The sequence below is a fragment of the Cnephaeus nilssonii genome, assembly GCF_951640355.1.
Source record: "Cnephaeus nilssonii genome assembly, chromosome: 4".
Lineage (NCBI taxonomy): Eukaryota > Metazoa > Chordata > Mammalia > Chiroptera > Vespertilionidae > Cnephaeus > Cnephaeus nilssonii.
The window spans coordinates 81511263-81537101 of NC_137075.1; the positions used below are offsets into that span (position 1 = coordinate 81511263).

At 40.3% G+C, this 25839-nt stretch overlaps 1 protein-coding gene and 2 pseudogenes across 4 annotated transcripts in view; all 3 read left to right on the top strand.

Annotated features, from left to right (window-relative positions):
* The window catches only part of GPHN (gephyrin), a 422394-nt gene that overhangs the window by 214744 nt on the left and 181811 nt on the right, over window positions 1–25839 (top strand). For both annotated transcript variants that reach the window (XM_079768794.1, XM_079768793.1), the window contains exon 6: window positions 21710–21776. In XM_079768794.1, the coding sequence (XP_079624920.1) occupies window positions 21710–21776 (67 nt within the window). The remainder of the gene's footprint in view (window positions 1–21709; window positions 21777–25839) is intronic.
* Window positions 7515–9299, top strand: LOC307098492 (D-3-phosphoglycerate dehydrogenase-like; annotated as a pseudogene). Its single transcript has one exon. The product of its transcript is annotated as a D-3-phosphoglycerate dehydrogenase-like (transcript).
* On the top strand, window positions 11376–12884 carry LOC307098730 (histone H4 transcription factor-like; annotated as a pseudogene). Its single transcript has one exon. The product of its transcript is annotated as a histone H4 transcription factor-like (transcript).

A 25839-nucleotide genomic window follows, 5' to 3' on the forward strand; every position in this document is an offset into this window, starting at 1 on the left:
ACTTGAGTTATAACACTTAAGTTTGCCCTATTTTTTCCCCTAGAATTAAAAGTCTTAGTATCCAGTCCAGTCAAATGTCGGACATTAGTTTCTTTCAAGTTTTTTCTTTTGGCATATTATATTTAAAGTTTTAAAAAAAAATTATGTTACTGCTAAAAGTTGTCAATCCTAACACAGAGAAGAGCCCAGTTTATTAAGATGTAAAATTCTTCTTTTTTGATTATCTGCAATCATTAATTAATATTCATTAATTGTCATCAAATACTAATTTGATAAAACTAAGCAGTAGAATTTCTAAAATTAAGTTGTTCTCACAAGTTAGTAACTTCTATTCCAACTTGTAATTAGATCTATCGATATCTGTTCATGAAAAAAAGCTCAATTAATAGTACATTATTATTACATTAAATTAGTGTATTTAAAACTATGGTTTTGTTGACATAGATGTTGACATCCATCTCAATCTAATGGTTTAGTTATTTATTTGTTATTATTTTAGCAACTCTTAGATTAAAATCTCCTTAAATGAGGACAACATATAACATATCATTTAAGTTAAAGACAGAAGTGTAAATTAGTGAGAATCTGTTGATTTAATTATTTGATTAAATAGACAATTGATCTCAGAGCAACCTAAAAATACACAGCAACTTTATAATATAAGCATTTCACAATCATTATTTATAGCCATTTATTGATCATATGTGCAGTATGAATATATAAATAAATATATGCTTTTAATGCTTAAAATATGAGTTCTAATGCCCTTTCTTTTACTTGGATTAAGTTTATATCCCATGAAGAGAAGCCACTTGAAAAATAAGTAAAAGGAAATGTGAATGGGTCATTAGATACTGTATTCCCTTTGCTATCACAAGTACTATATGGTAATATTTTATCTTAGTAAGAGCAAAAACAGAATTAAAGTAGAATGATAGAGATTTTAAACTTAAAAGACCATGCTGATCTTTAAAGAACTTATATTAACTCTTTTATTCTGTTGGAGATTTTTTTAGCCTTTACTTATATTACTATAGATATGAGGTCAAGAGTCACATTTGATCTCTTTTCTCTATGGAATTAAGTGTAGTTATCTTTGAACATAAAATAACTCCTGGCATACAAGGAATATAGTTAAAGAATTAAACTTCATCTCTTGTTAATCCTTATAATAAAGAGGTAATATGCAAATTAACCCTCGTGCCCTCACAAGATGGCTGCCTATGACCAGGCCAGCAGGAGGTTAGTAAGGGACGACCAAACAACTGAACAGCAGGCTGAATGGGGTGACCAGGCCGGTGGGGGCCTGGCTGACAGTGGGGGCAGTTGGGGGTGACCAGGCCAACAGGGGGGGGCAGTTGGGGGTGACCAGGCCAGCAGCGGGGGCAGTTAGGGGCGACAAGGCTGGCTGGGGGGGGGGGGCAGTTAGGGGCGATCAGGCCAGCAGGCAGGCAGGTGAGCGATTAGGATCCAGAAGTCCAGGATTGTGAGAGGGATGTCTGACTGCCAGTTTAGGCCCGATCCCCAGGATATCGGGATATCCCCCAAGGCGTCCTGGATTGGAGAAGGTGTAGGCTGCGCTGAGCCCCCCCCCCCCCCCCGCCCCCCCGTGCACGAATTTTGTGCACTGGGCCTCTAGTTCTTTTATGATAAAAGCTAGAGTCCCGGTGCATGAAATTCATGCACCTGGGTGGGGGGAGGTCCCTTCGCCCAACTTGTGCCCTCTAGCAGTCCAGGAGCCCTCTGGGGATGTCCAACTGCCTCAGAGGTGAGAGAGACTCCCGCCACCTTTGCTGCGCTCACCAGCCGTGAGCCCAGCTCAGGGCTTCTGGCTGAGCCACACTCCCCCTGTAGGAGCACACTGGCCACCAGGGGGAAGCTCCTGCATTGAGCATCAGCCTCCTGGTGCATGTCATAGCGACCAATCGTTCTGCTGTTTGGTCAATTTGCATATTAGCCTTTTATTATATAGGAGTCTAATTTGGCAAGCATAGTAATACTGTATTTGACAGGCCCTATATTAACCATTAGGGATACTAAGAATAGAAAAAAATATATATTGCCTTGTCCTTAATGATCCCACAGTTAACCTGGAGAACTTGTTCTTCACAACTGTTAAGATAATCCTTAAAATTGACTATAGATTTCTTGATCCAGTATAGAAATATTACTTTTTGTCTTATTGAAAGATTTTTCTGGATTAATTCCTTTTCCACCTTTTGAATACACATAATTACTGAGCACTGGACTGCTGAGTAAGTGGAAAATTAATCAACAGAAGCTGATTCTAAGTACCCTGTATAAGGCCATCATCTTTATGCTGAAGGCTTTGAAAATGAAAAATTATACACATCAGGATAACAGATTCTTCTGACTTTTCTTTCTGTTCATTGCCGAGTTAACTGAGAGTTTTCACAGATTTGAAACAGTTAATAGTCTACATGAGTGGAAAAGGAAATTGTGGACTATTTCCATGAATGTTCACTTTTTGGTGCTTTTTAAAGCCTTTTTTTAATTCCTATTTTTAAAACAGCCATGATAAGATGTATGCTTCCTTTCGATAGCATTTTTACCTTGTATGTGCTTTGGACTTTGCACATACTTCTATTATAATACATACTATATTGTAATTATTTACTTTCTTGTCTGTATTACCTAATTTGTATAAAACGCTCAAGAACAGGAGCTTTGTCTTATTAATTTTTACATCATCACCCTGTAAAACAACTTTTAACACATAGTAAGTACTCAAAAAATGTTTGTTGTTGAGGTTGCTTTTATTAATAAATCAATACATCCTAATTCTAATAGAAGTTTTTTCAAGATAATCTATCAAGTTGGTGCCTTGCATTTCTGTTTTTATTTCTAGAGAGCAGAATTAAAAATACCTTTCAAAATCACCACATCTGTTCCAAATCGTTTTTCTCTGTTTGATTACTTAATATACTATAGCTTTTCTGTACAAGAAAGTTGTAAGATAGTATCAAGTATTAGTTAAGAGCATCATCTCTGAAGGCAGATGGCTGGCTTGGGTTCTATTCGGGGTCTACTACTTACTAGCTACTTAACATCTGTTTTGTTTTCTTATCTGTATAATGAGGATGTTAATAGTACCAGTCTTCTTGAATTAAGTGAGTGAGTCCATGTAAAGTACTTAAAAAAAACAACTGATTTATGTCTTATTTAAGTATTAATCATTGTTGTTTTTATTGGTTGGGTGTGCTAGTTCGTAAACAAGTCTGTTGGAAACACCTTCTAATAGCTTTCTTTCATCTGAAAATGCCTTTATCTTACCTTCATTCCTGAAGGATATTGTCATTAGATGTAGAATTCTGAATTGACAGCTCTTTTTTTTCAGCACATTAAAAAAAAGTTGCACTGTTTCCTGGCTCCATGATTCCTAACCAAGCTTAAGTGATAAGGAAAATTATAGCTATAAATGCTTACATTTAAGAAGAAAAGTCTCAAAACAACCACCTAACATTATAGCTTAAGGAACTAGAGAAAAAAAAATGAACAAAACCCAAAACTAGAAGATAAAAGAAAAGAATCCTACCTAATAAAGGAATAATATGCAAATTGACCACACCTTCGTTACGCCCAAGCCACGCTCACCAGCCAATCAAGGCAAGTATGCAAATTAACCCAACCAAGATGGCGGTTAATTTGCATACATACCTGGGTCCGGGGAACCTCCTCGGCACCCAGGTCACTCCCAGCCGCCATCAGGCAGAGGTTTTAGGCTTGGGAAGGGGCCAAGCCTGCTATTGGAGGGGTGGGGGTCCCCTTCCTAAGCCTAAAGCGTGGGGCGGAGGCTTTAAGCATGGGAAGAGGCCGAGCCTGCGATTGGAGGGCTGGGGGTCCCCTTCCCAAGCCTAAAGCCTGGGGCAGAGGCTTTAGGCGTGGGAAGGGGCCAAGCCTGCAATGGGAGGGGCGGAGGGTGGGCGGAGGGGGCGGGAACCACTTCCCAAGCCTAAACCTGGGGCAGAGGCTTTAGGCTTGGGAAGGGGCCGAGCCTGCGATTGGAGGTGTGGGTGGGAAACCCCTTCCCAAGCCTAAACCCGGGGCGGAGGCTTTAGGCTTGGGAAGGGGCCAAGCCTGTGATCAGAGGTGCGGGGGGGGGGGGGGGGGATGGCTGGGAGGAAGGATGACTTCTTCCCAAGCCTAAACCTGGGGCGGTGGCTTTAGGCTTAGGAAGGGGCCAAGCCTATTATCAGAGGTGCGTGTGGGGGACGACCCCTTCCCAAACATAAAGCCTGGGGCGGAGGCTTTAGGCTTGGGGAAGTGCTGGGGGGAACCCCTTCCCAAGCCTAAATCTGGGGCTGAGGCTTTAGGCTTGGGAAGGAGCCAAGCCTGCGATTGGAGGTTCCGGGCGGGGGGTGGGGGGGACGACCCCTTCCCAAGCCTAAACCTGGGGCGGAGGCTTTAGGCTTGGGAAGGGGCCAAGCCTATTATCGGAGGTGCGGGGGGTGGGGAGGGACTCCTTCCCAAGCATAAAGCCTGGGGCATAGGCTTTAGCCTTGGGGAGGTGCTGGGGGGAACCCCTTCCCAAGCCTAAAGCCTGGGGTGGAGGTTTTAGGCTTAAGAAGGGGCAGAGCCTGAGGTCAGAGGTGGGGGGAACCCCTTCCCAAGCCTAAACCTGGGGAGGAGGCTTTTGGCTTGGGAAGGGGCTGAGCTTGGGATCAGAGGAAAGGGGGAAAAATCAATGGAAACATATCCTCAGGTGAGGATAAAAAGAAAAATAAAGAAACGCCATATTTTATGAAAGACACATCTTGAAAATGCTTAAAGAAAGTTGTCATTTTTTTCATGGTGAAGGGACTGGGGTCTGTGTTGATGAAAATACCTTGGTGGCTGCGGTGACTGACAGTGGCTGCAGCAGAGGGGTGATGGGGTGGGCGCCTTCCTCTGATCAGCCCAGTAGCCTCAAGCAAAGGGAAGCCAGACTGCGGCTTAGGTCCATAGGACATCCCCTGATGGCTCCCTGTATGTGACAGGGGGCAGGCTGGGCTGAGGGACCCCTCCCCAGTGCACGAATTTCGTGCACCGGGCCCCTAGTAAAGATTAAAGCAGAAATAAATAAAATAGCAAATGGAAAAAGCAATACAGAAAAATTAACTAAACCAAATATTATTTCTTTAAAAAGATCAACAAAATTGGATAATCTAGATGAAATGGACAAATTCCTACAAACACAAAGCCTAGTAGATTGAATCACAAAGAATAGAAAGTCCAAATAGATCTGTAACTAGTAAGAAGATTGAATCAGTAATCAAAAACCTACCAACAAATAAAAGGCCTGTATCAAACAGCTTCTCTAATAAGTCTACCAAACATTAAAAAAAAAAAGGATACCAATCCTCAAACTCTTCAAAAAAATTGAAGAGAAGGAAACATATGTAACTAATTCTATGAGAGCAGCGCTACCCTATACCAAGGAAAGACAAAAATCTATAAGAAAACAACTGACCAATATTCCTTATGAACATTGATGCAAAAATATTCAACTGAATTGATGCAAAAATATTCAACAATATACTAGCAAACCAAATTCAGCAGCATATTGAAAGAATTATGCACCATGATGAAGTGGGATTTATATCTAGAATGCAAGAATAGTTCTTCATACAAAAAAAATCAATATACCACAGTGACAAAATAAAGGATTAAAAACACCGAGTATCTCAGTTGATACAGAAAAATTATTTGACAAAATTTAGCATGCATTCATGGTAATGACACTTAATCTGAAATAGCAGCAAACTACCTTAACATAATAAAGGCCTTATATTAAAAAACGCACAGCTGATATCATACTCAATGGTGAAAGACTGAATGCTCTTTCTCTAAAATAGGAGCAAGACCAGATTGCCAATTTTTGCCACTTAAAAAAAATGCTATTGGAAGTTGTAGCCGAAGCATTAGGCAAAAATTAATTAATTAATTAGTTAATTAATGGAATTACAAATTGGGAAGGAAGAAGTGAATTTATTCCTGTTAGACTTAATCTTCTATGTAAAAAAACCTAAAGATTACACACACACACACACACACACACACACACACACACACACAACCTATTAGAACTAATAATTATATTCAGCCAAGTTTAAGATACATAATCAACATGCAAAATTCAGTTGTGTTTGTATACATTAACAATGAACAATGCAAAAGGAAATTATAAAAACAATTTCATTAACAATAGCATTTAAAAGAATAAAATTCTTAGTCATTATCTTGATCAAGGAGGTGAAAGACTTGTACACTGAAAACTACCAAACATTGCTGAAAGAAATTAAAGACCCATTTAAATGGAAATCCATCCCAGGTTTATGGATTGGAAAATTTAATTATTAAAATGCCATTACTACCCAAAGTAATCTACAGATGTAATGCAGTCCTATCAAAATACATATAGCAACATCCTTTTGCAGAAATAGAAAATTTTATTCTAAAATTTATATAAAATCTCAAGGGACCCCAAATATCTAAAACAATAAAGTAGGAGGACTCTCTCTTCCTAATATCAAAGTTATTAAAAAAGCTACAATAATTAAAACTGTGGTGATGACATTAAGACAGACTTTTGAGATCAATGGAATAGAATAGAGAGGTCAGACCTGGCTGGTGTGGCTCAGTTAGTTGAGCAGTGTCCCATGCACCAAAAGGTTACTGGTTTGATTCTCAGTCAGGGTATGTGCCTGGGTTGTTGGCGTGATCCCCAGTAAGGGCATGCAGGAGGCAGCCAATCGATGTTTCTCTCACATTCATGCTTTTCTCTCTCCCTCTTTTTTCCTCTCTTCTAATGTCAATAAAAACATATTTTTAAAAGAGGATTTTTAAAAAAAGAAAGAATAGAGAGGCCAGTTATTTTTGAGAAGGGTACCAAGACAATTCAATGTGGAAAAGATAATCTTCCGCAAATGGTGGTGGGAAAATTGAATATCCACATGAAAAGTATGAAGATGGACCCATACCCTACACCATCTCTATAATAAAGACCCAGGCTATAACACTGTTACCACCTACGCTCGACCAGACCAGAAGTCAGTGCTGGGTTGCCACGCAGCCTGACTGCTTAGGCTGCAGGCTCTTGTGCCCTAGCACTGACTGTTGAGGGGGCTGCAAATCAGGGCCAGAGAGAGGCCTGAAGAGAGAAGCAAGGACTAATCCATTGCCTCTGTGGCAGCTTTTGACCAGCACTTGTCTCTCTCTTTCTCTCCCAGTCTGGCCAGCAGCCCCGCCAACATTTCTCTCCAGGACTCCACCTGGGCTGCTGATTAGCCCCGCCTTTCTGATCAGGCTCCCATGATAGTCCTAGAGATGCTGACTGGCATAGAAACCAACCAATCAGAACCAAATCTGGGTGAAGTGTGAGGAACCAATGGCTGCCTAGGAGGTGGAGCTTTTGACGCTGACTGTCATAGAAACTAACTAATCAGAACCAAATCTGGGGGCTTAGAGGTGTTTCTGTCTAGGGAGAGCGGTGGATCCCGAGGCCAGCTTCGGCAATGGCCTTTGCAAATCTATAGAAAGTGCTCATCAGTGACAGCCTGGACCCTTGCTGCTGGAAGATCCTGGAGAAGCAGGTGGTGGAGAAGCAGAACCTGAGCAAAGAGGAGCTGATAGCCAAGCTGTAGGACTGCGAAGGCCTTATCGTCTGCTCGGCCACCAAGGTGACCACGGATGTTATCAACACAGCAGAGAAGCTCCAGGTCATGGGCAGGGCCGGCACTGGCATGGAAAATGTGGATCTGGAGGCCGCCATGAGGAAAGGCATCCTGGTCATGAACACTCCCAATGGGAACAGTCTTAGTGCTGCAGAGCTCACCTGTGGGATGATCATGTGTCTGGCCAGGCAGATTCCCCAGGTGACAGCTTTGATGAAGGATGGCAAATGGGACCGAAAGAAGTTCATGGGAACCGAGTTGAATGGAAAGACCCTGGGAATTCTTGGCCTGGGGAGGATTGGGAGAGAGGTGGCTGTCCGGATGCAGTCCTTCGAGATGAAGACTATAGGGTACGACCCCATCATCTCACCAGAGGTCTTGGCCTCCTTTGGCATTCAGCAGCTGCCCCTGGAGGAGATCTGGCCCCTCTGTGACTTCATCACTGTGCACACCCCTCTCCTGCCCTCCACGACAGGTCTGCTGAAGGACAGCACCTTTGCCTTGTGCAAGAAGGGCGTGCGCGTGGTGAACTACGCCCATGGAGGGATCGTGGACGAGGGCACCCTGCTCCGGGCCCTGCCGTGCAGTGCACGGGCGCAGCGCTGGACTTGTTCACGGAGGAGTTGCCTCGGGACCGCGCCTTGGTGGACCACGAGAACATCATCAGCTGCCCCCACCTGGGCCCCAGCACCAAGGAGGCCCAGAGCCACTGTGGGGAGGAGATCTCTGTCCAGTTCGTGGACATGGTGAAGGGAGGAGCCCTTGCGGGGGTCATGAATGCCCAGGCCCTTTCCAGCGCCTTCTCTCCACACACCAAACCTTGGATCGGTCTAGCAGAAGCTCTGGGGACTCTGATGCGGGCCTGGACAGGGTCCCCCAAAGGGACCATCCAGGTGGTAACGCAGGGCTTATCCCTGAAGAATGCCGGGAACTGCCTGTGCTCCGCAGTCATTGTCGGCCTCCTCAAATATGCTTCTAATCATGCGAATGTGAACTTGGTGAACACCAAGCTGCTGGTGAAGGAGGCTGGCTTCAATGTAACCACCTCCCATAACCCCACTGTGCCAGGAGAGTAAGGATGTGGGGAAGGCCTCCTGAGCATGGCCCTGGCAGGTGCCCCCTACCAGACTGTGGGCTTTGTCCAGGGCACCACACCTGTGCTGCAGGCACTCAACGGAACTGCCTTCAGACCAGAGTGCCTCTCCACAGGGGTCTGCCCCTGCTCCTGTTCCAGGCTCAGCCCTCCAACCCTGCCATGCTGCCTACCATGATTGGGCTCCTGGCAGAGGCAGGCATGCAGCTGCTGACCTACCAGACCTTGGTGGTGTCTGAAGGGGAGACCTGGCATGTCATGGGCATCTCCTCCCTGCTGCCCAGCCTGGACGCCTGGAAGCAGCATGTGACAGAGGCCTTTCAGTTTCATTTCTGACCTTGGAGCTCACCAGGACCAGCCTTGGGGGCTTTGTGATCAACATTGAGAGGCCACATTCCTAGGGCTGACACCATTTATGTGGTCTGACCCCTGTAATAACCACTTAATAAACAGCCCACTCTCCCCCACCCCCCAAAAAAAAGAACCAAATCTGGGTCAACTGTGAGGAGCCAATGGCTGCCTAGGAGATGGAGCTTTTGATGCTGACTGGCATAGAAACCAACCAATCAGAACCAAATTGTCTGGCAGAGGAGGGCAGTTGAGGGCGAGATCAGACCTGCAGGGGAGGGCAGTTGGGGGCAATATCAGGCCGGCAGGGGAGTGCAGTTGGGGGCAACCAGGCTGGCAGGGGAGGGCAATTGGGGGCGAGATCAGGCCGGCAGGGGAGGGCCATTGGGGGTGAGATCAGGCCAGCAGGGGAGGGCAGTTGGGGGCAAGATCAGGCCGGCAGGGGAGGGCCATTGGGGGGCGAGATCAAGCTGGCAGGGGAGGGCAGTTAGGGGCAATCGGGCAGTCAGGCAGAGGCAGTTAGGGGCGATCAGTCAGGCAGGCAGAGGCGTTAGGGGCAATCAGGCAGGCAGAGGCAGTTAGGGGCGATCAGGCAGGCAGGCAGGTGAGCAGTTAGGAGCCAGCGGTCCCACATTGTGAGAGGGATGTGCGATTGGAGTGGGTGCAGGCTGGGCTGAGGGAATCCCCCCTCTGTGCACGAATTTCATGCACCAGGCCACTAGTATATTAATTAACTTTAAAAGAATCAAAGACCTAAACGTGAGAGTTAAAACTATAAAACTTATGGAAGAAAACTTCAGGGGAAAGCTTGATGACATTAGATTTTGCAGTGCTTTCTTGAATATAATATCAAAAGTAATAAAATAAAATATAGACAAGTTGGACTTAGTCAACATTAAAAACTTTGTGCCTCAAAACACACTATCAACAAAATAAAATAACAACCACAGAATGGTAAAAAAAAAAAAAAAAAAAACATTTGCAAGTCATATATCTGATAAGGGTTTAATATCCAGAATATGTAAGGAACTCCAACTCAAAAACAAAACAAACACCCCAATTTAAAAATGGGCAGAGGACTTGAATAGGTATTTCTCCAAAGAAGATATACAAATGATCAATAAGCACATGAAAAGATACTCAATATCAGTAATAATTAGAAAAATGCAAATCAAAACTACAATGAGATATCACTTCACACCTATTAGGATGGCTGTTATCGAAAACAGACAGACAAACAGAAATTCAAGCATTGGTGAGGATGTAGGGAAATTGGAACCCTTGTACATTGTTGGTAGGAATGTAAAATGGTGCAGCTGTTGTTTAAAATAGTATGGTCACTACTCAAAAAAATTAAACATAGAATTACCATATTACCCAGCAATTCCACTTCTGGGTATATGCCCAAAATAAGTGAAAGCAGAGACTGGAATAGATACTTATATGCCAATGTTTATAGTGTTATTCACAACAGCCAAAAGGTGGGTGCAACTCATATGTCCATTTATGAATGGATGAATGGATAAACAAAATGTGTTATATACATACAATGGAATATAAGTTAGCCTTAAAAATGAATGAATTTCTGATACATTATGCAACATGGATGACCTTAGAGATGTGCTAAGTAAAGTAAACTAGACAAAAGGACAAATATTATATGATTCCACTTATATGAAGTCAAATACATAGATACAGAAAGTAGAACAGTGATTACCCAGGGTGGGATGGGTGGAACATGGAGTTATTGTTTATTGGACAGTTTCAGTACAGAATGATGACAAAGTTCTGGAGATGTATAGTGATGGTTATACAGCAGGGTGAATGTACTTAATGCCAATGAACTGAACACTTAAAATTGGTTAAAATGGTAAATTTCATGGTATGTATACTTCACCACAATTTAAAGAAATGCTTTAGGATAGTAAATACAGCATGCATGGCATACAGATTTTCTTGGTATATTTCTACAATATATCAGACACAGCTTCCATTCAGCATCACAGGAAGTGCATCAGGTTGCAAAAGACAAGTGAGACAGACTTGGGATGAATAACTACTGCAGCACAGGAAAGCTGGTACCTTTTCCCTTCTCTCACCAACCTAATATATTTTTCTATGTTCTATAATCCCTATAAGAGTTTTTTGATAGCTGAATTCCATTCATCGTAAGTCATATAATAAACAATCTGGGCCCTTCCAGAAATGGTCAAGGTAGAAGGAAAACTGGAAAGACGGGAGCTGAGGGGCTAGTGAAGGTCATGCCTCCCCCTGGGAAAGTTTCCCAAAAGGAGAACCTGGACCTACAGTGTGAATAGGGGTCCTGCTCCTTTCTGTGGCCATGTAGGACTTCTGTGAACATGTCACTCAGCACCTGCAGAAGTACCTGCCCAGCTTGGGGGAGGAAGAAGAGGAGGACGAGGATCTACTGGAGGAAGAATACTCCTGCATATGGCAGGAGTGTGGCCTTTGTCCTCTGGACAGTTCTGCTGACCTTATCTACAATGTCTACTACCACTGCTACCATACCACGCTGAAACAGTAGGCGCTGCCATCCTGCAGAGCCATATCAACTTCAGCCCTTGCATTTGGACTTCCACAGCTACAACACGACCCAACATCCCTCACTACCCATGTCTGTGGGATCACTGTGAGAGCTCCTTCAATAATCCTGAGTGGTTCTATTAGCATGTGGAAGGGCATAGCCTGTGTTATGAATACAAAGCAGTTGGAAAAGACAACCATGTGGTGCTGTGTGGCTGGAAAGACTGTACCTGTACCTTCAAGGACCACTGTAAGCTTCATAAGCACATCCGTAGCCATACCCAGGAAAAGGTGGTGGCCTGCCCCACGTGCAGGGGCATGTCTGTCAACAATACCAAGTTCTTAGATCACATCCACTGCCAGACCTCATTGGGGATCAGCAATGCTTCCAGTGCTCTCACTGTTCCATGACATTTGTGACTGACAGGCTATTTGTGGGACCACATGCATAACCATGTGAATCAGTATAAGTGTCCTCTAAGTGATATGACCTGCCTGCTGCCATCCTCCCTCTGCAACCACATGCACTTTCACCACAGTGAGGACTGGCCTTTTGACTTCTAGAAGCACCTGGATACCCATAACAAGGACCCAGCATACAGGTATGATTTTGAGAACTGCAACTTCAGTGCCCGAGCCCTCTGCTCTGTCAAGTCCCATTACCGAAAAGTGCATAAAGGTTACTCAGAGCCAAAGTACAAATGTCACGTGTGTAACAAATGCTGCACAAGGAGCAACAGCCTCGCCATGCATCTTCACAAGAAGCACCAGTTCAAGTGGCCCTCAGGGCACTTGAACAAGGAACATGAAGATGGCTACATGTGGCTGTAGTTAGTTCGCTATGAAAGTGTAGAGCTGACACAACAACTGCTGTGGCAACCACAAGAGGGATTGGACCTGAGAGCATCACTGAATGAGAGCAGCCTGCAGAGCATCATTCTAGAATCAGTATCAGGGGAGTCAGGACCCCAGGAAGAGGTGGAAGAGGAGAGCAGAGGTGGTGAGGGGATAGCCCTCTCAGCCTCTCATGACACCTCCAGTCCTGACATCCAAATGGTGAATCAGACCAAAGCCCAAGAGATTGTCTACTATGTGCTGTCCAAAGACCCAGGAGAGCCCCCACACCCAGCACCTGAACCCCCCTCAGGGAGCATCATGGAAAAGCTTCAGGGAATAGCTGAGGAATCAAAAGTCCAGATGGTCTAAAGGTGGTTGAGCATGACCATTCCTAACCCAGGCTTGGGTGTGAGCCAGGCTGGTGGCAGTGCCCCTTTGGGCAGTCCTTGCCAATGGATGCCTTTTAGAGTGGTGCTGAGAGCAGTGTGGTCCATTCTGTACCTGGCTTGCATCACTCAGCAGACTCTAAGGACTTTTCTGCCAGGCCATGTTTTTGTGGGGATCCTGAGGACTTTGGACTTTTCGGGGAGGATACCCTGGTTGTATATATTCTTGTAGAGGAAGCTAGTAGCAGGCTTAACCATGACCACTAATGATTAAAATCCTGAGCTTGCATCCATTCCCGTCTTTAGGGTTTCCCAGGCCCAGGGATGACATGTAACTAGTCCCTGCAGTGGCCCTTTCATCCCAACCAGCTGAGGCAGTGGGAACCAGGCAGCCATTTCCCTCCAAAGGGTTCCTCCTACGACCCAAGGACTTCCATGTTATTCTGAGGGATGAGCCTGGGGGCACTGAGTGTGTATATGTGCTTCTGCTGTTACAAAAAATAAACAATCTGAGTAACATGGCTCAAGTTCCTCATGGTATCTTCAGAGCCTTGCATAGCAACTCTAGTGCAGCTTTAGTTCCAAAGCATCTAGAGCACAGGATCAGTTCCGTGCATTTTTTTAAGTAAGCAATTTTGAACCAGAATTATCTCTTTAATTATCTCCTTGACTTTGGAAAGGGTTGAGTCCAGCTGTTATCTCCTCAATACCATAACCACATAATGGCATAGGTTTGGACTACTTGTGTAATATGAAAACCATCAAGTAAAGGAAAATTTAATTTAAAGTGTCTCTGTGTTAGAAGTGTCCCAACCATTGGACTGACATAAATCCTCTCTTCAGGAATTATACTTCAACCTAAACCTCAAAGACTTGTCACAGATAAAGTTCTACAGAAATTAGCAGGTCACCCACACAAGTATCAAGGCACATTAAGGAATGAAAGACCTGAAAGACTTAAATTCCTGGTATCAGACAGAATAAAAAGAAATAATGTAATATATCTAAGAGAACTAAAAAAGAAGCTGGAAAATTATATTTAAGTAGCAAGTAGTTTTAAAAGAATGAAACATATATTTAGGTAGCTAAAATATAATAATGAAAAATATTAAACTAAATAGATAGATTAGACTGCAGATTATATATAATTAGAGAATTAGGGAACTAGAAGAAAATATTTGAAGAAATTATCCAGAATGCAGTTCAGATTGACAGAGACATAAAAATTAAGAAGCATTGAGAATACAGTGAGAATATCTATATATATAAAAGACTGAGTGTCCATCTGACCGTCCGACCGGTAGCTATGATGCGCAATGACCACCAGTGGGCAGATGCTCAATGCAGGAGCTGCCATGATGCACACTGGCCATTTAAAAATAAACGGCACCACGGACCTGGCTCCGACATACCAACACTTGGCTTCCCCCAAGTGGGACACAGGCCCCTCCACCACCCCAGAGCAACAGCCCATCAAATCGCAGCCAACACTGCCAAGACCCCATGGTGCAAAATGCAGCCCAGCCCAGCCTGGAAATGGTGGCTGTGGGTGCCAGGTAATGATGTCACGTAGCACCACCCAGCTTCCTCTCCTTGGTGACTAGCCTCCTTGTAGTTTCTTTAGCCCAGGAACCCAACTTGCTTTATAGCCAAGTGCAAACATTTCACAGTTTAACCAAATGTCTGTGAAGTGTTTTCCCGTGTCTCATCTCATTTGATCCTCACAGAAGTCCTGGAGTAGGTAGATAGGAGACTCAGTAGAATCCCATTTTCTTTTCATTAGCTGGAAAATGAAGATTTAGAAAGTTTAGAAACTTGACCCAACTGAAAAGAAGTAAGAAATGGTGGACCTTGAAAATGACTTCAGGTTTTCTCACTGTGCAGAATATAGTCAAACACTGCCATAGTTAAATATTTCACTCTTTGTTCTCCCTGCATGTTCTACAATAATAATCTGCTTCAGGTTGATATTTACTGCTGTGTTGTTGACAATTACCTGAAAGAGAAGTTGGGGTGCTTCACTGGGCTGGAAAAAATTTAGCTAAATCCAAAAGCAGGTCTAATTAAGCAAGTTTATCTATTTATATAAAGCTCTCGCTGGCACCAATTGCACGCATGTGTTTCCATCTGTCATTCTCAATTGTGAATTTGGTTGACACTTCTATTATAGAGAAAGGGCGAATAGCGATATTAAAATATTTCTTCTAATTAATTTCCTTTCAATGTGCACAAATCTGTGCACCAGGCCTCTAGTATAAAATATAACTGGAGTTCAGAAAGAGATAATAGAGAATGAAGGAAAGGAAATGTTTGACAAATAATACCAAAAACAATTTCAAAATCTTGAAAGACTTCAATCTTCAATTCAGGACCCAAACAAATCAGTAGCTGGATGAATATAAAGAAATCTATATCTGGCACATCATAGTAACACTATAAAATACCATGGAAAAGAGATCTTAAAATTGCCAGAAAATGAAATGTATGATATGTAAGTTATACTTTAATATAGTTGTAGAAGATGCACAACTCTCTATATCTTGGAATTATAATTTTGATTTTTTTTCTCTGTAATAAACAATAAATGGCATATCATTATTTGTCTATAGATTTATTTGCTTAATAGCAATATTAAACACTTATATATGATTATTTACTTTGTATTTCCTCATTTGTAAGTTGCATATTCACTTCATTTATCAATTTTAGGCTAGTCTGCTTTTTTATTGATTTTATGAGTCTTTTACATATTAACATTTTAAGTCATATTTTTCTAATTAGTTTTTTGTACACTTTTATATTTATTTATAGTATTTTGTCAAATGGAAATTTCAGTTTTATGAATATAAATCTTTCAAAAATTGGAGAGAGCAAAAACACAAAACACCTAAAATTAAACAGCCATTTGACTAATTGTTAACCTCTTAATAACAATAATTGAAACAAGATACTGAAATAATGCTTTCAATGTGCTGAAAGAAAATAATTGATAGCCAAGAATTACACATCCAGTAAAGTTGTCATTCAGGAATGAAGGAGGGAAGAAATGTCATTTTCCTACTTATAGAAATTGGTGATTTTTATCACCCAAACAACCGCACTTAAAGAATTTAAAGGATATCCTTCTTGCAGATGAAATTTTATCTCAAATGAAGAGTTGAGGATTCAAGAAGAAAAAGGGAATAAAGACAGTGGTAAATATATGAGTAAAATTATTTAATGTACCATGTAAAACAATAAAAATAATGTCTGCTTTATATGAGAAAAATATGCTGGAACATTCTTGGAAAATAGTTATATTCTTGGAAAATAGATTCTAAGTTCCATAACACATGATAAGCTTTTTAAGCTATAGATATAACATTATTGTTAGTAAAGGTAAATTCATGGCCATGATACTTAGAAAAGAAACTATATTATCATGGATGGGATGAACTTACAAGAATCCCAGAGGATTGTATTAATTCAATTTTGTATGCTTAGTATATAAACACCTCAAAAAAAGACATTAATGAAATGGAAAATAGTGATTTACCTGATAAAGAATTCAGAATAATGGTCATAAAGACACTCATCAAGGTCAGGAGAACAATGTATGAACAATGTGAGAATATCAACAAAGAGAAAATATAATAAAGTGTCAAACAGAAACCACAGAGCTGAAGAATACAATAAATGAACTGAAAAATTACAGTAGGGAGGTTCAACCACACTAGATGAAGCAGAAGAGAGGATCAGCAAACTTGAAGACAAGGCAATGAAATTCATCCGTCAGCGGAGTAAAAGGAAAAAGAAAAATGGTGAAGATAGCTTAAGGGACTCACATGACAACATCAAGTGGATTAATATCCACATTATAAGGATCCCAGAAGGAGAGAAGAAAGAAAAAGGGCCAGGAAACTTATTTGAAGAACCCATGGCTGAAAATGTCCCTAACCTGGGGAAGGAAACAGACATTCAGATCAGGAAGCCCACAGATTTCCAAATAAGAAAAATCTAAAGAGACCCACACAAGGACACATTGAAATTAAATTATCAAATGTTAGGGAATCTTAATAGCAGCAAGAAAACAACTATAGGGTGTTCCAAAAAATGCATATACCCTTTACATCATTATAAAGACAGTGTTTATTAAAATACATTTCATTTTCAAAAATGTAATAGAATCAGCTGTTAAAGTATGTATACTCTTTTGCATTTATATATAAGGAAACTCCCATAAGTTTATTTATAGATTTTTCAGCAAAAACTTTATCACCCTGGCCAGGTGTGTCAGTTGGTTGGAGCATCATCCTGTACCCCAAAAAGGTTGTGGGTTTGAGTCCCAGTCAGAGCACATTCCTAGATTACAGGTTTGATTCCTGGTTAGGGTGCTTACAGGATGCAACCAATCAGTGTTTTCCTCTTCCTCTTCTTCTCCCTCTCCTTCTCACCCTTCTTTTTGCTCTAAAAAAATTAATTAAAACATACCCTCAGGTGAAGATTAAAACAAAACAAAAAAAAACACCTTTGTAGGCCAGAAGGGAGTGGCATGATATATTTAAAGTGCTGAAAGAAAATAAAGTTTTTAAACCAAGATACTCTACCCAACAAAATTGTCCTTCAGAATTGAAGGAGAGAAGAAGAGTATATAAGACAAGAAAAAAAATTGAAAGAATTCAGTGTGACTAGACTGGCCTTATAAGAAATGTTAGAGGGACTTCTGTAAGCTGAAACAAAGGGTACTAATCAGTAACAGGAAAACTATATGAAGGTATAAATTTCACTAGTAAAGGTAAATATATAGTTCAATTTAGAATTCCTGATACCAAAACCAAGCAAAGACACTACAAGAAAACAAAATTATAAGCTAATAGGCCTGATGAACATAGATGCAAAAATTCTCAACAAAATATTAGCCAACTGACTACAACATTGCATTAAAAGAATAATACATTATGATGAACTGGTTATTCCAGGGATGCAAGGATGAATTAACAGCCACAAATTCATCCATCTGATAGACCATTTTAACAAAACAACAAATATCATATGATCATCTCAATAGATGCAGAAAATGCATTTGACAGAAGTTAACATTCATTCATAATGGAAACTCAACAAAGTGAATATAGAGGGAATGTATCTCAACATAAGAAAAATCATTATGACATATCTACAGCTAATAACATACTTAGTGGTGAAAAACTGAAAACTTTTCCCCTAAGATCAGGAACAAGGCAAGGACAACTACTCTTGCCACTTTTATTCAAGATAGTACTGGAAGTCTTAGAGCAATTACACAAGTAAAAGGGAAAAAAATGCCACCTAAAATAGAAGGAAGAAGTAAAACTGCCTCTATTTGCAGATGACATATTATATATAGTAAACCATAAAGACTTCACCAAAAAAAAAAAAAAATAGAACAAATAAATTCAGTCAGTAAACTTTCAGGATACAAAATCTATAATAATAAAAGAGTAATATGCTAATTAGACCAGATGACCTTCTGGACAAAGCTGGGACTGCAAGGGAAGCCCAGGTCCTGGGTGTCTGCCGGCGGCCGGAGGGAAGCCCGGGTCCCAGGTGCCAGAGGGAAGCCGGTGCTGGCAGCTGGGGGAAGGAAGGCCTACTCATGTACAAATTTCGTGCATTGGTCTTCTAGTCAATATATAAAAATTATTTGCATTTCTATACAGTAATAATGAACTACCAGAAAGAGAAATTTAAAAAAAAGCAATCCCATATATAATTGCATCAAAAAGAATAGACTACCTAGGAATAAATTTAACCAAGGAAGTGAAAAATCTATACACTGAAAATTATAAGACATTGATGAAAGAAATTGAAGTCTAAAATAGATATTTCATGCTCATGGATCAGAAGAATTAATATTGTTAAAATCTGCACATTCATTGCAATCCTTATCAGAATTTCAATGGCATTTTTTCATGAAAATAGGATAATCCTAATGGAACCATAAAAGACCCTAATAGCAAAGCATCTTTAGAAAAAAGAAAAATCACTTCCTGATTTCAAGGTATATTACAAATAGTAATCAAGACAGTATGGTATTGGCATAAAACCAGACACACAGAGAAGTGAACAAAATAGAGAATTCATAAATAAATCCACATATGTATGGTCTATTAATTTACAACAAAGGAACCAAGAATATACCATGGGGAAAAGGATAGTCTCTTCAATAAATGGTGTTGGAAAGACTGTATAGCCACATGCAAACGAAATATGACCCCTATCTTACACCATACACAAAAGTCAACTCAATATGGATTAAAGACTTTAATATAATACCTGAAGCTGAAGATGGATTAAAGACTTGAATGTAATACCTGAAGCCATAAAACTCTTAGAAGAAAGAGTAGGGAGTAGGCTCCTGAACATTATTCTTGGCAGTGCTTTTCTGAAATTAACTTAAAAAACAAAGGCAACAAAAGCAAAAATCAGCAAGTGGGACAACATAAAACTAAAAGTTTCTGTACAGCAAAGGAAACTGTCAACCAAATGAAAAGGCAACTTAAAATATGAGAAAATATTTGCAAATAATATATCTGATAAGAGGTTAATATCCAAATTATATATAGAAGTCATATAACTCAATAGAAAAAGCAAACAACCTAATTTAAACATGGACAGAGGATATGAATACATATTTTTTGCAAAGAAGACATCCAGATGGCCAACAGGTACATGAAAAGTGATCAGTAGATATCACTAATCATCAGGGACATACAAACCCAAAGGACAATGAGTTATCACCTCACACTTGTTAGAATGTCCATGATCAAAATACAGGAGGTGAGAGGATGTGGAGAAAAGGGAACTCTTGTACACTGTTGGTGAGAATGTAAATTGATTCATGTACTATGAAAAGAGTATGGAGGTTCATCAGAAATTAAAAATCGAAGTACCATCTGATCCAGCTATTCTACTTCTGGTTATTTATCCAAAGGAAATGATAGTCACTGTCTCAAAAAGATACCTGCACCCCCATGTTCATTGGATCATCGTTTATAATAGCAAACACATAGGGAGAACCTAGGATTCTATCAATAGATGAATGAATAAAGAAAAAAATATATACATAGTTTTTGAAGAAATGATGGCTAAAAGTTCCCTAACCAGGGGAAGAACATATATATGTGCAATGAAATATTCAGACACACACACACACACACAAAGGAAATCCTGCCACTTGTAACACTAAGGATGGACCTTGAGTGCATTTACTAAGTGAAATCAGTCCGAGAAAAAAACAAATACTGTATGATTTTATATGTGGAATCTAAAAATAACCAGACCCATGACACAGAGAACAGATTGATGGTTGCCAAAGGCAGGATTGAGGAGTGGGTGAAATGGGTAAAGGTGTTTAAAAGGTAAGAACTTCACTTATAAATAAACTAGAGGCCCGGTGCAAGAAATTTGTGCACTGGTAGGGTTCCTAGGCCTGGCCAGCGATCAGGGCTGATCGGGGCCTTCCAGCTGCCAGCCGGGGCCTCCCTTCCCTAGCTGCTGGCTGCCAGCTGTTGGCCGGGGCCTTCCTTCCTTCTGCGCCACCTCCTGGTGGTCAGCGCAAGTCATAGCGAATGATAGAACTCCCGGTCTCCTGGTCAAACTCTGGGACACTTTGCATATTAGCCCTTTATATATATAGAAGATTCTGGGGGGTGTAATGTACAGTAGTTAATAATCCTGTATTGTATATTTGAAAGTTTCCAAAACAGTAAATTGTAAGAGTTCTCATCACAAGAAAAAAACCTGTAACTGACGTGATGGATGTTAACTAGATTTATTGTGATAATTATTTTGCAGTATATATATCAAATCATTATGTTCTACACCTAAAACTAATACAATGTTTTTTGTCAATTATATCACAATTGAAAACAAAAGAATATGGAAAGTTTTAAATAAATAGCTATAAACTCTTCTCTTTGTGAACAGGAAAATTTAAGAAAAGAAAATAGGAGATAATTTTAGGTTATTTCAGAGAGTGAGAGTAGTTAAAGAATAAACTCTATCATAGAAGTTTTAGAAAAATATTCTTATATGACTTTTAAATATTAGCTGTGCAATTTTAGGAATAGACTAATCAATACTTTTGTTTTCAAATGATGACCATGAGATGTTGCCAGGTGCATGTAACACAGTCGGTTATTGGTAGAGCATGATTACAATTCTCATATGAAATCCAGACCTTCAGTTTTTATCTCAGTCTTCCAGTCCTTTTCTAGTATTTATGTGTCTTATCTAACCACTTGGTTTAAAGTGGCTTGGAAATTGACAGTGATCTATGAAAGACCTTTTACTTTAAATTGACTCTTTACCAATGGATCTGTTAACTGAGGTCTCTAAACTCCCCACTGCCATTCATTTGCAAGACACCTTATTTTACTTTAAAACTTAATGACTTCTTAGAAGAGCTCAAATGCTTCACTTAGTTCTTGAGCACCTTATGTGTTACATTTTGAAACATAAATATTATGTTAAGTATTTTGATATACTATCTCATTAAAATCTTACAACTGTGAGTTATCAAGAACCTGAAGTTAGAGAAAGATAATTTGACCATTATTTCTTTAAAGTGGCTTTAATTTATTCTGATTCCATGTTCAGTGCATTTTTCCCATCCACCACACACCATCACTAAAAAACCTCAGCCAGATTTCCCAATTTGTATACCAATTGGTGAATCTCTAGCCATAATTATATTCCTAAAACAGTTGTTCACATGTAAAGAACAGTGATTGATTTTTGTTGTTTAATATATTTAAACCAGCTTTTCATTACCATTTAGTATTCATCCAGTTTATCTTTCCTTTTAGGCCTGTATGTGGAATCAGAGGGAAAACTCTCATAATTAACTTGCCAGGTAGCAAGAAAGGATCTCAGGTAAGAAACCTTAAGAATTATGTGATTTCATGTTCTTGAGAATTATATGGTTTAGTGTACAAAGTTTTGGCCAGCTGTGAAATTTAGCCAACCAAAGAGTTGGAGCACTCCACAAGACTACCCTCACTTCTGACACCAATTGCAAGTCAGTATATTTCCAAAACCACTCTCAGTTTCAATAATTCATTAAATACTCACAGAACTCACTGAAGAGGTATACCCACAATTATGGCTTATTGCAGGGAAAGGATGCAGGTTAAAATCCACCAAGGGAAGAAGTGCATTAGACAGAGTACAGGAGAGTTACCAATTAGGAACTTCTGTTATCCTCTCCCTGTGGAGTCATAAATGCATTAATCTCCTGGCATCAATGTGTAGTAACACAGGGAGCATTGCCAATCAGGGAAGAGCCAAGCCTTTGGTGTTCAAGGTTTTACTGGGGCTCATCAAATACTGCTCATATGGCTAACTTTTAGTCCCTAGCTCTTCCCAGAAGTTGGGCTGATACCTTTAATGTCCAACACTTTCCAGAAGTAAAACTAATACCACATTGCCCAAAGCCCCATAATAAATCACACTGTTAGACTGTCTGGTATCTTTGTACTTTCCCAGTACAAAGACACTCGTATCACTTATCAGTTACTGAGGGCAAAAGCCAGACTCTCTTTGAATAAAGTTAATTCTTTATTATTTGAATAAAGTTAATTCTTTATTAGACTAGCTACCCCCTAGTCTTTGGTCAAGGCTATATGACAGCTAAATAATTGTATTTGTTTGGCTGGACATCTATATTGACTATAGCATTTTTATTATAAACACAAAAACAATATAAGTGTGAATATGCCTAAGATTTGGAGAAGCCAGTGTGGGATTGGGATAGATTTTAAGAAATAGCTAATCCATCCTCTATAGCCATTACATACATTTTCATATTTTTGTACTAATTTACTGATTTTTTCACCTTAAACTACTATTTGTAGTTTATGATACATTCATAGAACTATTTACCATAGAAATTAGCTCTGTTGCTCAGGTCAGTTATTTTCCATTGATATTACAATTTTGAGGAGGCTTTAACTCTGTTTCCCAGTACATATAACCAGTTTTATAATCTTACTATAGTGCCAGTATTATAACATATCACAGTATAGTAGTAGATACAATGTGAAAAATAAAAGTCAGAAGATACTGGCACATAATTGAATTCCTGCACATACATTAAGTTACCCTTGTCCATCATCATATCATATGACAACAATGCCTCCCAGAATGATGCTACTCAGATTTAAGGTTTGTCAGGTTCCAAAAGCAATAGTCTCAACAACATATGGCTTTTCCCTTTCTGGCATCTATTACAACTGAGCTAAGAAACAACATCATCTCTTGTTCTAAACCTCTTTTGATACACCAATATATTGGATTGCCCTCATTGCATAAACCATTTATTCACTCATTTACCTTTAGCTACCATTTCTTCTCTCAGTTTATACCCAAACTTTTCCTTTGAAAATCTTTGATGAGACAATTGGTTTGGCCACTGTGTGATCCAGATTGCCACCAGGAATACTTGTTTAGCAAGTGCCTCCCACCCAGTTCATTTCCTTTCATATAAGGTAGGGTTACTTACATACAGAACTAGTAGGCACTCACAGTTGCAGTCCTGGTCCTAGGACTACTACATCTGATAGGGGGGAAAGTTGAGGTGACATGGGGGAAAAAGTAATGTCCTAAAGTAAAAAGTATGTCATAAGAGCATCCTCCCCTGACCCTCTCTTCCCCAGAAAAGTAGAGGAATCTGTCTAATGGGGACCATCCCTTGGACTCCCTCATATTGAGTATGATCAATTAAGGTGTATAAGTAAGCCAGCCCTTCATGTCTTTATCTCTTCCCCTTTGAGACAAGTGTTTCGTTGTCCATTCCAATTTTCTATCAAATCATTGCTCTGTAGATGAAAGTGTGTTCCTTGGTATAATGGTCATTGATATACTATCTTTTGCTCTGGGCCTTTCATAGTACACTGAGCATTTGTATCTACCACTGGGTAAGCAAAGCCCAGCCTAGAGTAAGTGTCTATTCCTGTTAGGACCCATTTGTAGCCTCCAGGGACTACTGGCATCAGGCCAACCTGCCATCCATGTGCAAGACCTTTCCCCATGGAATCTGCTGTATAGCCCTGTGCCATCTCTGTCTCTCTTTTTAGCAGACAGAACAGTCCTTGTTGGCATTGTGTGTCTCAGAAAGTGCAAGACGAATTTATCTACATTCATCCCATCTTGCAGCCCCTTAATGTTCACTCATCTCATGGGTCCAGGTGGCCATATCAAGAAGGCACATCAATACCTGCTCACCAGTTTTGATCAGTTTCCAATTCTGGAAGGGAGTTCTTTTGATGGGCATTAACATATCTTACTTAAATATACCCCTTGCATTCCCAGAGTGATTTTCATGGGGCTATGCCCCATACAGGAATCCCTTTAGTAGACCAGTTTTCCATTGTCCTTCTGCCTGACCATATGGCCAGGCCATTAGACACTTCCCATGAATCAATTAAAACTCAAATATAGGGCCAAAAATCATGCAGTTCAGCCCATCGAGCTGATTTGTTTTTACCTTCTTCAATCAGAGTGGCGGCCTTCCAAACAGGATGCTGTCCCTTCACCTTGGAATTGCCATCCATAAACCAAGCAGCTCTTTGTTGATCAATAGAAAGCTGTTTATAGGGCACCGCCCAAGTGGCCTAAGTGGCCATAGGATCCAGCAGCTCCTCAGGTGCTTCCGAAGTCGGCCCTAGGTGAAAAGAGGCTACCTGCTCGTGAGTACCTCCTTGCATTCTCCTGGTAGCATGATCCTATATCCACCATTTCCATTTTATTATGGAACTCTCCTAGGCATTGCCTTCCCCATTAGAACATTTCTCTGACCTTACCTAAGACATTATGGATATTTCAGGTTTCAAGATTATATTATTCCATGTCCTTTAGTAATAAGGGAAGTTTCAATTAAAGTTCAATAATAAGCTAGTAATTGTTTTCTCAAATACAAATTTTCTGGTCCAAAATCCCAGCAGTTGCTGCTGGGTGGCACTCACAGGTTTTGCCATAAGTCCTAGTTTGCACTCTACACAAAGCTATTGTAGAGCAAATTAATGACCTGTGTGGGCTCAGACAATCTTATTGATTTTCACTTAGCACATCCAATCTATATTGGTGGAAGATTGGGTTTACATGCCTTCTGTCTTATAAGACTAGATAATACAATATCCATTCTCATAATACATTCAGGCAAAGGAGACTCACCATTCACGTAAAGTTCACTGTACAAGCATTCTATTTTTATCCAAACTTTCACTTTAATCGCTATTGCACTCCTATACCCTCTCAACCTAATATTATTATCTCCCAATTAGGACCTTAACAAGTTTTAGAATCATAGTACATGGTACTTGCATGTCAGAAAGTCCCCCCAAAATCTCTTCTCCATTTTCTGACCATTTGATCAATTTATGTGCATATGGCCTTGGATTTCTAGGCCTACACTGGGTGAAGGGATCCAGACCCTTTTGTCAGGCCTTATCTTAACTAGATTATGGGATCATCCATCACATTAGGTGATTCAAGGTGAGTTTTCTTACAGTTATCTTTGTCTTCTCACTTTTTAAATATTTCTAAACTGAAGTAAATAGAGATTTGTTTAGGACCAAAGCCCTCATATTAAACTACATTGTTAGATGGTGCGGTGCCATAGTCGCCAGGAAATCAAAGACACTCCTGTCAGGAGACAAGCAACTGCTCCTATCTGTTTGCTCAACCCACAACAATGCTACATTAAGACCTTTGTTTTGCCCCATCAGTGCTCACTTTATTCAGCCTTTTTTTTTTCATTCAATTGAATTTATTGGGGTAACATTGGTTAATAACATTATATAGGTTTCAAGTGTACAATTCTATGATACATCAGTTATTGCATTGTGTGCCCACCACCCACAGTCAAATCTCTTCCGTCACCATATATTGGATCCCCTTTACCCTTTACTAGCCTCTTAACCCTGCTTCCCTCTGGTAA